This window comes from Pithys albifrons, chromosome 12 (assembly GCF_047495875.1).
Source record: "Pithys albifrons albifrons isolate INPA30051 chromosome 12, PitAlb_v1, whole genome shotgun sequence".
In the NCBI taxonomy this organism is placed as follows: Eukaryota; Metazoa; Chordata; class Aves; order Passeriformes; family Thamnophilidae; genus Pithys; species Pithys albifrons.
The window spans coordinates 8,930,255-8,942,772 of record NC_092469.1 but is presented as its reverse complement, the minus strand read 5'-3'; the positions used below and the strand labels follow the sequence as shown (position 1 = coordinate 8,942,772).

General features: G+C 40.1%; 1 protein-coding gene across 8 annotated transcripts in view; it reads left to right on the top strand.

Moving 5' to 3' along the window:
* The window catches only part of ZNF423 (zinc finger protein 423), a 280,821-nt gene that overhangs the window by 185,891 nt on the left and 82,412 nt on the right, over positions 1 to 12,518 (top strand). For all 8 annotated transcript variants that reach the window (XM_071567599.1, XM_071567593.1, XM_071567592.1 and 5 more), the window contains one exon: positions 6,148 to 6,232. In XM_071567599.1, the coding sequence (XP_071423700.1) occupies positions 6,148 to 6,232 (85 nt within the window). The remainder of the gene's footprint in view (positions 1 to 6,147; positions 6,233 to 12,518) is intronic.

The window sequence follows — 12,518 nt, the reverse complement described above, 5'->3', positions numbered from 1 at the left end:
ATTTCATGAAAAAATGACATGCTGAACAGTGAAAACAACAATAAAAAGATCTAATCTATCATATTTGAGGAAGGAGATTATTTTTTATCAGGGAAATAATAATGAGCAGGATACAGAAACTTTTGAGGAAAAATGTAGTGAATTCCACCCTACCCCCCAAATTCTCACCTAAAACAAACCACTATGATGAAGAGCTTGTCCTTATGGATGGATGTCTGTCCGAGCGAATGGTTTGAGGTTACTTGGATGTCTGTGTGTGTACATGTGTGCATGCATGTGTGTGTGTCTGATTTAAAAAGAACCTGCTTTTTGGCCCTTCTGCAAGATAAGTAGTTGTCTTACCAGACGTGGACACTGTTGTCTCATGCAGAATATGTATAAGTGTGCTGTCCTTGACTGTTCACAGATAGCCTGCTTTCCCATTTCTCAGTTTACAAGTTACTTGGGAACATGCAGATCCAAGTAAGGTTCCAGAAGCCTACTCAGGAGATTAATATCCTTTGCAGTTTATAGTCTTTTAGAATTATTTGTTGACGTTTTGGTTCAAGAACGGGCCAAGTCAGTCCTTCCTCTGTCAGGAACAGATGGAATGAGAAGTGGATTTTGGAAATCTTCTCAGGAGACCAACAGCAGACACATCTGAGTATTGATATCATCTGACATTTTTAATTAAACATGATGGGGTGAGATTTTCAAAAGTATCTAAGGAAATTAGGCACCCAACTCCTAATGAATAATTCCAGCCGTAGATGCCTGTTTATGTCAATCTGCTAATTAAGCACCCATAAACACATCTTACTGAATTAAAAGAACCTGAAAATACCATTCAACTAGAATACCAGAGGCTCAGTAAGTAGAAGACCCTGAGTATGTGCTGAGGACATAGGCTGAGGTGCCTCCAGCAGAGCTGGTGCAGGCTGTGTCCCCAGCAGGACTCGGCAGCGTCCGGCTGAGCTGGGCTGTGCGCGAACACACTGGAGCGTGGCACTGCCTCAGTGCCCCGACCCAGGCTTCTGAGCCAATGCCACAGAAAGTTTCATTTCTTTTATTTTTTTTCCCTCTGTTAGTAAAACAACTGGATATTGTTCCCTCTGGGTGTGGTGAATGTGTGACTAAGCCTCCAGGCACACATACCTAATTTTGCAGAAGAATGAGGAATGGAAATATTTCTCCGTTGGTGTGATACCTCCTGAGAGTTCGGCCGAGGCTCTGCCTAGGTCGTTGTCCTTCCTCCTCCTCAGGCCTTGATTTCCTTCTGAATTCTTTAAAAACATCTCTGTTCTCTTAAGTGGGGCTAATTCTTGTTGCTGTGCCTGTAGCTGACAGCGTTACCTTTTCCTTCCTATCAGCTGGTAGAACATATTGCCATTTTCTGTCTTATTTCTTGCTTTAACTCTTTCCATTCAGTGACAGCTTCCATACTTGTTCTCTCAGGGAAAGTTTTAAGTTCTTCTGTAAGGTAAATGCTTTGGATTTCATCCTATGATGAAAGTTCTGAGGTCCTCTGAAAAAGATAATGAAAAATCAGCATTTGTAATGATGTCAAATGGTACCTTCAACTCATATCTATGGCTTGCACAAATGCTAATACCATAGACCTCTATGGTATGCATCCCAGGAATAGATACATTGTTATTAGGAATAATTCATTATCTCACCCTTCATTATAGATACAAGACCTGAATTCTAATATCAGTTCTCTTGAAAACTACTCATGTTTCACTTAGGTTTCTTAAGGCAATGAGTGCCCTTTGTGTCTGCCCAGGACAGGGATTTTCAAAGAATTACACTCTCTTTTAAATGGTGAAACACCTCTGTATTTTAAGAACAGCATTTACTTAACTTCACTGGCTTCACAGCAAAGCCAAGCCAGTTGAACATGATCTCTCTTGTCATCTTGGTAATGTCCTGTGCACAGGTAAAATGCCACTTTACTGGAGCAATCTTTAGCACACAGTGCATGAAATGTAGTCTGCACATGTCCAGAGAAGAGCTAACTTCACTTCTTGAGCACTTCTACATTTCTTTTTTCAAACACCTTATTGATTTTTCTTTCTTAAATAGAAAAGCAGTTGATGATTAGGATAGAGTACGGTCAGCAGGAAAATATAGGCAGATTAGATTTTTAGAGTGGAAGTAAATAAATAATACCCTTTGATGAAAAAAGAATATTTGGGAAGCAAAAAAGGAGAAACGGAACAATTCCTTTTTACTGCAGGTATTTAAATTTATGTATATATGCAAGTGGATATAGCACTACAAAGGAAGTATGACTATTTTGTTACATTTTGTTTTGATTTTTTACTATTGAATTACTTGAAGTTTTATTCTGAAAATCAGTTGGAGACAGCAAAATGAGCATTGAAAAGCTCTCAGAATTGCTTGGCAGCTATGGAGTTTGGGTTTTTTATACATAAGAATGAAAGAAAACACATAACCTTTGAAAATCCTGCTACATTTTGTCTTCCTCACTTTTAGAGGATTTGTTTTCAGATTTTAATTCAAGTCAATGGTCTTCTATAAGAAACATCACTAAGAGAAATAAATAAAACACATCTTAGTAGTAAAAAGTTGCTCTAACATCAATTTGTGTTTAATTCTTACAGTTTCATGTGAGCTACTCTGGGTAGGACTAAAAAGTTTTTTTCAGATGAGCATCACTAGTAGTGGTACCATTGAGTATCTAATACATAGGTAGTTTTCAAGACCTCTTTCATTCTATTAAGATATCAGAGGTAATGCTTTCCTGTTTTTCTGAACATATTTCTGTGCATGGCAGCTTTAGTTTTGAATGCATTTTATGAATTCCTTTTCACATCCTTTCCAGAGGAACGTGCATGTCTTGAGAAACATGACTAATAGTTCAGTGTTGAGATTCCTCATTTCTCAATACTGGGACACAGCCACACTTCAATCTGTTCTTCCTCTTACACAGATTTATCCTTATTGTGTACCACAGGTATCATGAACAATGCTTGTTTAACATTGAAAATGGCAAATGCTTAGATTTCAGTTACCTTTTCATCTTGAATGGTGTTACTATTTTTAGCCCACCTAGGTTATTTGGACTGAAGAAGCAGAGGAGGCAGCATAGAAAGTTGGAAGAATGAACCCTATTGTGTTCCTTTACTCAGTTCCTTTTCTCCTGAACACTTTCTTGGACTCAGTTCCTTTTCTTTGTTCTCCTCCACACCCCTTCTCTTGCCTTATAAATCCACTTGAATGGAGGAGTATTTTCTTTGTAGAACAGGAAACCATTTCCAGATTTAAAGGAGGATAGTCTGGAAAACCCAGGGGAACAATAGATACTTCAGAAAAGAAAACAGAACACTCTGTTGTTATTACTACAATTTTGTGCCAAGACTAGCATTAAATATCTTGACTTAATAGGGATTGAGTTCTCAGCTGAAGGTCTGCTCATCTGGTCTCTTTTGTCACCTAGATGCCATCACCTAGACTCTGTTGGCTCCTCATAGGGTGGGCATCTTTGTTGTCATGCCTTGTGAAGATAAAACTTTGAAAAAAGAAAACTGATCCATTAATAATGTTCATGAAGCAGAAAAATGGTAGTAGACCATATCTGGTACAGCCTTGGTTGTATATAACTAATACAACTAACCTGGTACCACAACTAATACAACCTTGTATTAAAACTAGTGCTTCCCATTTACTGATAAGGGAAGTGTATTTTGTGACATTCTTTTAAAGACAGTTATTAATGAGCCAAAAATCACCTCTTTCACCTCTTGCCTGTACGTTTGGGTGCTAATCTGGCTACAGTTATTTTGAGACCTCTATGAGGCTGTTTATTAACCTCACTCAGTATGAGATGGAGAGCCCTGTCAGAGGAGCCATCACCTCACTTCAGCTGCTCTTTTTCATGCATGTGTCTCAGTTGAGGCTGAAGGTAATACTCAGAGGAAGTCTCAAATCGGCCATCCGTTTTTTTGAGGGGTGGTCATGCCAAGCCAAGTGTTTTACAAATTTGTGAAATGGTGTGGAGGAGTTTGCACTGTGTCTGTAGATAAACAAAGACATCCTGTCTCCAGATCTGTTAGTAAGGGGTTTCAGAAGCACCGAACCAATTAAAAAAATGAATAATTTGTCTGAGTTTAATATAACTTTAAAGGTTTGAAATACAGTCAGGCTGAAATATTGTCCTCTTTAGCGAGTTACTGAGGGAACCCTCGTAACAAAGATAAGCACTGGACAAGGCACAGAACTTCGCTTTGAAGTTTTAAAGAAGAGGAAAGTTTCAAGTTTTAAATGTGACCACATGAATCAGTCACTGCCCAATCCCATTTTTCTCTCCCAAAGTTTCTTGCCTTTTGTTTTGTTTTTCAAGTTAGGAGCCCTCAGCATGTGTATGCCAGTGTGTTTGAGAGGACATGTGTATGTATGTGTGCTGTGCTTGTCTGTCAGAATAGATTCCCCAGAAAGAGTGCTGCAGAAATCCAGCTGCTTTTCCATTAACAGCCTTGATTTCCGAATAGACTCCAGGAGGATACTTTCTTGAGCTGCCTAGGGATAACTAGCCAATCCAAACTATTTCTTTTATGTGGTTGGCTGTGTTAGCTTTCAGCCAATGGAGAATAGCCTTCTTGCTATTATCATGTTAATCACCCATTGTTTTTTCAGCCTAGAAAGCCCTGCTTATGTGCAAACACATACTGCATACAGAATTCATGGAATATGCATAACATCCATAGACTGGTGCATTTTTTATTATGGTATTACAGCATGTTCATTAACCTCCAGCAGGCTAACTTGTTGCCATTGATGACACGGGAAGTAGTTAAGAAGCTCTTGGCAGCACCTAATTTGTTCTTTCCTCAGCAGGTGCTCGAGGAAATTGGATCCCATGCGCAGAGGGGGTGACAGCAACTCCTCTGTTTAACTCAAAACTTCTGACTTATTACAGCTGTCCTAAAAATGGGATTCTGTACCTGCGTGTGGGGTAGAGGCTGTAAGAAAAGTAATGTGCATCTAAAAGTACACAGAATACCCACAAAATACTTTCTTCAAGTTCAGAGGGTGTTGTTTACTGAGTTGGGTTTCTCAGTGCTGTTGGCTTGGGGCTCTCATCTATTGCTCAGCTAACTGAGCTCGTGGCCAGTGTGCCGAGATGTCACGTCTGTTCTGCTGCCATCAGCTCGAGTTGTAAGGTTATGGACTGCACATTCTGCTCCTGCCCAGTGGCAAGTGTTGCAGTAGGAATTACTCTCCAGAAAAGAGGCACAAAAGGCCCAATTTTTCTAAATTACACATCAAAAGATGTCTGTTTAGATAGCATATTCCCCTGCAGTAAGTGGGCATGTACCTCAGACCAAAGCACTGTCCTCTTGCTTTGGAAAAGAAGGGTTTTTGCAAGTGTACAAAAGCTTAGCCTTCATGTTTTATTTTTTTATTTTTCTGACTTGCATGTCTAACTTGTCAACATGCATTTTAATTTCTGCAAATGGTTTCTCGGATTTTTTCCTGTCATGTTGCACAAGTACACGCACCACTGTCAATCTGAGTGCAAACCCCATTTTCCCTGTTTGAATAAATGGTTCATGTAATTTCCTCTTCACACTGTCTCCTGACTTCTGCAGCTACACCTCCCTGGTCTGACTTGGAGATGGGGAAAATAGAAGCAGATTGTGCTAGGACACAGTTCCTTGTGGTAATGCAGTTTTTCCAGGATTTCTGATGGGAGACCAGTACAAAATGCATTTTTTTCTTCACTTCCTCAAGTAACTCTAGGTGCTCTACCCCATTGCAATTGGAGTTTAATGAACATGGGAATTTTTTGAGAAAGTTGATTTTATTCTGAAAACAGTTACTCTTCTGTGTTTTATTTCACTCTGTGGGAATTTTATTGTAGGGGGTTAAATGACAGGAGCAATCTCATTGTGGCTCAAGTACTCAGTCAGATGCTCAAGTACTATAATTTGAAATTTTTTAAGTTGAAAATAAAATTTCTGTTAAAGCAGGTTGTTAATTAGAGATTGTATTTATGGTCCCAGAAAAACTTGGCCTGGGGATATATAAGCAAAACTGACTTCAGTGGAGGAAATTTGAAGCACGTAACATGCTATATTCATGATCACACTTGCCTTTTGCTACAGTGCAGTTTTCTCTAATCTCTTTTTGGTTATTAAACAGAAAAAGACCTATCAATGCATCAAGTGCCAGATGACCTTTGAGAATGAGAGAGAGATACAAATCCATGTCGCTAACCATATGATTGGTAAGACATTCTTTACACTAGGCCACTCATTGGCTGCTTGTTTTTTGCTACTCTTTGAAATTCACTATTCAAATAACTTGTTAATATTCATGCTGTAATTTATTTTTTTATTTTTCAAGGAAAATGATTTTGATGTAATGATTCTTCACTTCAAAGCTTTTAAATGTGTGGTTATAAAAGTGTTACTGCTGAGGTTTTTTCCTTATCCTTTTGAGTCCTCATGTAGCATTTTCATTTATATTAAAATCAAACTTTTGACAGTATCTTCCATTTGATAGCATAAATTTCTCTCTATCTGTATAAAAAGTACTTGCCAGTTGTCAACCACTTAGGAGCAATTATGTTTCAATTTTGTATGTCATGACATTGAATAGATGTAACTGCTAGCATTTTCCCAGCTAAGTGTGGTGAATTCCTGAGGTACATTGTCAAAACAAACACTTACGGAGTTATTTCAGTGGGTTTTTTTCTACTTTTCCCAACAATTTTGGACTTCAGGAAGTTCAACTTTTCAGACATACAAGTGTTTTAAAATCAGTGCTTTCTGCCTTCTGCGACAGTCCTGTTGCAGGAGTTACTAAAAGCGTCATTGTAATCTGATGGGTTGTGTTTCTGCTGCAGCTCTATGATTGCTTTTCTGAGGAACACAAAGAAAGGTTTTTACTGTCTGTACAGATGTTAAAAATACATGTATTGGCTCAAGAGGTCAATTCATTTTGATGTGTAGACCTCAAGGAGTTACTTACACATGCCACTGTAGGCACATGTTGGATGAGACCCTTCAAGGATCCTACAGTGCTCTCTGTGTGTCTGATATGTCCACATGCAGCATTTATCTCCCCTGAGCATAATGCCTTTCCTTCTGCAATTCTACATTTAGGGAATTATTCTCCCATCAATTCAAGTATGTAACTCCTATTAGCTTTAAAGTGGATTATGCATAAATACCAGAAAGAGAGAGAAATATGGACTGACAGTCTTCAAACCCTCACCCCCAAATGAAAAATACACATTTCAGTCACAATAATTTTCATCCAAGAGCCAGGCAGAAGTTTTTAAGTTAATGTCAAGCAGGTTAAGATAAAGATATCTAAAAATGTTTGCTTTTGTAGCAGGTGCTAATATAATCTCTTGTTTGCAAGCCTGAAGAGTGAGATCCTTGTTAATTGGACCATAGTGATTTTATGCTGCTCCCCCCTAGATTTTTTTTAAGAAAGAAGTCCTTAGGCAAGCTTAGTATTTGTTTCAACTTAATTTGTGTTCCACTAGCTAATAAATGATTTTTAAATACAAGGGTCATGAAATGCTGTGTTAAGGTTCTGCTTGATTTGAGAGGGGAATTATTTTTTCTTTTGTAAAGATATAATTTCTTAATTTTCCACTGACTGAATTGTGTAGTATATATATGTATATCCTCAAATTAGTGCTGTCTGGAATAATACACAGTGATATATATGACCTTACAAGGTCCCCTGTTAGTACTACTGAAAAAACCCCTCAGGAATGGAAGGTATAGGAGACTGAGAAAAGGGTGGTGCTGCTGTTTAAGAGAACTGTACCCTTTGTTTCCTTGAAGCTGTGTATAAGATATTATACATATTTGGAAGAACTCTATTAAAACACAAAGGTGCATGTGGGCCCAGTTCTATACACCTAGAACATTGTATATACGAGGACATGGTAAGAAAATGTGTGATTATTCCATTGTGGTGTTGTGTCTTCCTCTTGATTTGCTGAGGTGTGGTCTGAGGATGCTCATTAAGTTCTGATCATAACTTCTTTTGATAGTGCTGTTCAGGAAAGAGTAGAGAAACCTGTAATAGCCAAGCTTCCTTCCACTCTGGGGATCTCAGTTCACAAGGCACTTGGGCCTCTTCTCCTTCAGGACATGCAAGTGCTTCTGAAAAGGTGTTGCCAGTGAGTTTGCTGACTTGTATTTGTTGGTGTTTGTTCTTTACTGGGGAATGCTGAAGGGAAGAGGAGAGGCTAGATGTCACCATTTCTCCAGCAATACATGCTATGCAGATTTTCGGTATTACTTTGCATAGTCTTGAGCCAGTAATAGTAAGGAGAGTGTTGGACTGTCCCTTGGGCTTGCTCCTGTTCCCTTTGGTCACAGCTTGAGAGCCTTGTTCCCTTGTTCAGTTTTTGGGAGAGACTGGCACATGCCTCCTTACTGGTCAGGCTGGTTTATCACTTATAAAATAAGGGGTGCAAGAGTTTCCTTTCTCTGTGTTAGACCAAGTCTAGCCAGATGAAAGAAACTAATATGGCTGTTTCTGCAGCTGAGGTGTGTTTCACTAGGATTATTAATGTCATCGTTGTCACTTTAAATCTGCAGATGAGGATTTGTTTGTGCTGGGGGGACACAGATTTCAGGGTGAACGTACAGGGATTTGGGGGACAGGTAGAGCTTGCCCTCAGACTGTGTGTCCTCAGGAGATTAGCCCTGGCCTTATCTCAGTGAACTTGTATCTGTCTAAAGTTATGGTGTCTGGTTTAATATAGTCATTGGGATGCTGTCTGGGGAAAATGAATGATTGATACCAATCTAAGATAAGAGTTTGAGTAGGATAAGCATTTCCAGGGAGAGATTTTTATCTCTCTTTTGAATTTGAGGTGAGCCAAGACAATGAAGTTAGCCTTGACATGTAATTTTTAGGTAAAAAATCCCTTGGCTTTGATAATCCAAGACACCTTAGCAGCACTTTCTTCTCATACTTTGAGAAACACAAAATCAATATTTGAGATATCCTAAGCACTTGCTTACAGTTTTATTCTGCTCGAGTGAGTGCCAACAAAGGAATCTTGGCTCTGTAGCACCTCTACCAGTTAAGCATCAGTGTCTGTAGTATGATTAAAGAATTCAATTATTTCTGACATTGTAGTCTTAAAAACTGCATCCAGTTAAGTTGGCTGTGCCTCCTTCTTCAACCTCTCAGCTCCTTAGTCTGGAGTCAGAGCCCCTGTTCATAATTCAGGGAGGTAGGGGCATTATTTTTTTCAAAGCACTATGCAGGGAGTTTCCAGTGCTACTCCCACACACTGCTTTGAAAAATTACCCTTCTGCACTCTAGCCCTTCATATCCTGTGCACTACCACAGAGGCACACTGGGTCCTGCACGGGGTCCCCAGGGAAGGAGCAGGCTGGATGCATCCCCAGAGGAGGGAAGTGGGAGATGTTTTGTTTCAGCTTATGCTGGGGCCTTGAGGAGGGCTCTGCAGAACAGCAGAACAGACCTCCTCAGCTGGGGTTAGCTGGGAAGGGATCTGTTTAGGAAGATTTTCAGCTGGGGTGGGGGGCAGTTGGGGTTGGAATTTTTAGAGAGCAGTGGTCTTTGAAACATTGCACCGATTGGGGCTCCTTTGAAACATTTCCATGCCCACAGAAAGGGGATCCCCCTTTGAAACATTTACAGGCATTGGGGAGTCCACCTGGGACTATATCAAAAACTTTCAGTAGTTCTTGCAGCCTCAGTACTTGCTTACCTCCTGTTGTGCTGACCTGGCAATGTTTAAAGCTTCTCCCCCTCATCTCCCCACCTACCACTGCCTCTGATGTGCTGTCTCTATTAGATGCAGGGAGGATGGGCATACGCGGCCCTGGGCTCTACGGGGGGCACTGAGCAGCCATGGCAGCAGCCAGAAGTGTGGAAATCTGTCAGTGCAGCCTCTCCCCAGCGGCTGGGGAGCCAAGGAACTTCATTTGCCATCACAGGATCACTGCTGAGTCCCCACGGCAAATGCTCAGTGACTGCTCCCATCCTGCACTGCCAAGGGAAACCTGCTCAGAGCCCTGCACAGGGAACATAAGGATTAGGCCCATGGTTTTCCTGTTGGGTTTTACAGCTGTGCTGTTCCCACAGCCAGGCTGGGTGCCCTAATTAATATTTTTCAGGGGGCATACAATTCCACAGACTTGTTCTCCAAGTGGGTCAGGTCACCCAGTATCGAGGGGAAGCACGTTCAGATCTCTGCCAGTGTTCTCAGCTGTTTGGGTAAGAGAAGTGGACACAGCAGTACTTCTCTCAGTCTTGATTAGATGGGGCCTGTTTTCCATTTAATGTTCAAAGAAGAAGAGCAACTGCCCAACCCTTCTTTCTCCCATTCATTCCTGGCAAACATTCACAGGAAGCTCAACTGGGGCTCAGTTAGTGCTGGAACAGGGAAAATAATGATTCCTGGTTTGTGCTCAAACAGTGGAATTGCTCTAACTTTCCTTCTGCCTCTGGCTCCAAACAAGTGTAAGCATTTGTGGGCTCATGGGAGGCTGTCCAAGTCCTCGGAGCCCAGCAAGCCCTGCCCTGGTGCCACTCCTGTCCTTACCTGTGCCATTGCCAGTGTTCCCAGTCACGATTCCCATATGAACACTGGTGAGCAGCAAGGGAGGGAGGGCCAGGCTAGATGTGCTGCAGTGTATGTGATGTGAAGCACGAGGCACTGTCTGTGCTTTGGGAGTCACTGGGGACAAAGGGGAGTGCTGAAGGGAAAGCTTCCAGAATTCACAGTGAAATTGTTCTGTGGCCTGGTTCTTGAACTGCAGTCTGGATAAATACCTCCCTGTTTGATGTGATGGGGACAACTGAGTTAAACTCTGTGTTTGGAGGAATGGGGAGAGTTTTCTGATTGCTGCCCTAAGCCATGGCATATCATACTACGTAGTGTAGGACTCCCAAGGATCTTAATTACCTTTCCTGCCCTTGGAGATCATGTTTCAAGTTCTGGAAACACTCTGCCAGACTTAAACACAAAGAAAAGGGGAAACATGCATCCTCAGAAACATTTCTTTCAAATGCACACAAGTCTTTTAAACAAAAAAAGTACCAATTATAGGGTTGTTATTTCGTTAACACTTTCAAGTAAGTTGAGTGCTCATAACACGTCAAACTGAAATAATAATTACAGAAATAATTTTATAAAAAGCAGCAATTTAGAAAGCTGATTTTATGTTTGGAAGAATTAGCAGCTGAGCCAAGCTCAGTCACAAGATGAAACCAGCACAGGGATGAAGGGGTTGAGATAGTATTCAAAGTCAAGCATAAATCTATATAGTCCCAGTTATGTTTTCCTCTTCTGTTTAAAAATTGAAGCAAACAGTTTTATCTTTTGATTTATGTTTCATAGTTTTCATAAATTCAGATACTAACAAAATTGCTGATTTATATATTATATGAATAAAAATTCAGACTTATTTTGGATGGTTTTCAACTCCTGTCTGTCACAGTAGATTCTGAGTGTCTGACTGTGTGACAAGAGGATATAGGTAAGGATTATTTTTTGCAGAAATGACTTTTATACATGTAAAGAGACTAGCCCTGGGTGCCTCTCATGAGGATGGGAAGCATTTCTGATACTCAGGCCTGATCTTGTGAAGCGCTTTGTACCTCTTTCTCATGGAGTTGAGGACAGCAAACGCTTCTCAGAATCTCTCTTAAAATAAAACATCTTTTATTTTATGTGAATTCAATACTGTGAGGGCAGCTTTAATTCTTGTAAATTTGCTGGTTTTTTTCCTGCACGTTTCGTTTCACAAAATACTTGAATTCTAATTGATTTAAAGTTTAAGGGTGCTATTCGTATTCAAGAAACAACTGGATGTGGCACTTCGTCGCACGATCTGGTTGACAAGGTGGTGACAGTCAAAGGTTGGACTCAGTGATTCCAGAGGTCTTTTCTGACCTGAATGATTCTGTGATTCAGTTTGGTAAATACGTTCCCTTCCAGTAACATGCTGTCATGGCTTTGTGTCCTGAGACAAAACTGGTCAATTCTTGAGGGAAACTCTTCAGACCTAAGCACTGCAGTTAGTTAAAGGATATACATGGTAGTGACGATGATGACATTGTAAAGCACTATCTTGGTAATGGCTTTCAGGCATTAAGGCAAATAGAAATGTGCCAGATTGTTTTTGAAGCATTACTTGCAAATTATCAACAGGAACATATTTCTGGACTCAACAGCTGAATGTGTGAATTAATTATGAACACATTAGGAACTCAGAAATTTTTTTTTAACTTTGATGTTTGAAAAGCATATTGTAAGTTATTGCTCTTTTAATGCAGAAATGAAGGTAAAATCTTCACATATTTATCCAGTGTTTGCTTCAGTATGCAGTTCTGTGTGGACTTGCTTTACTTGCTTTAATGGACAATATATACTAGACTTTCATTTTGCAGTGTCTGCCTATGTGAAAGACTAACTTTAGTTAAAAAAAAAAAAAAAGCTAAGTGTACTTACCATAAGAGATGAAGAACATACACGATGTCACCACATGCCCAGAGAGCTT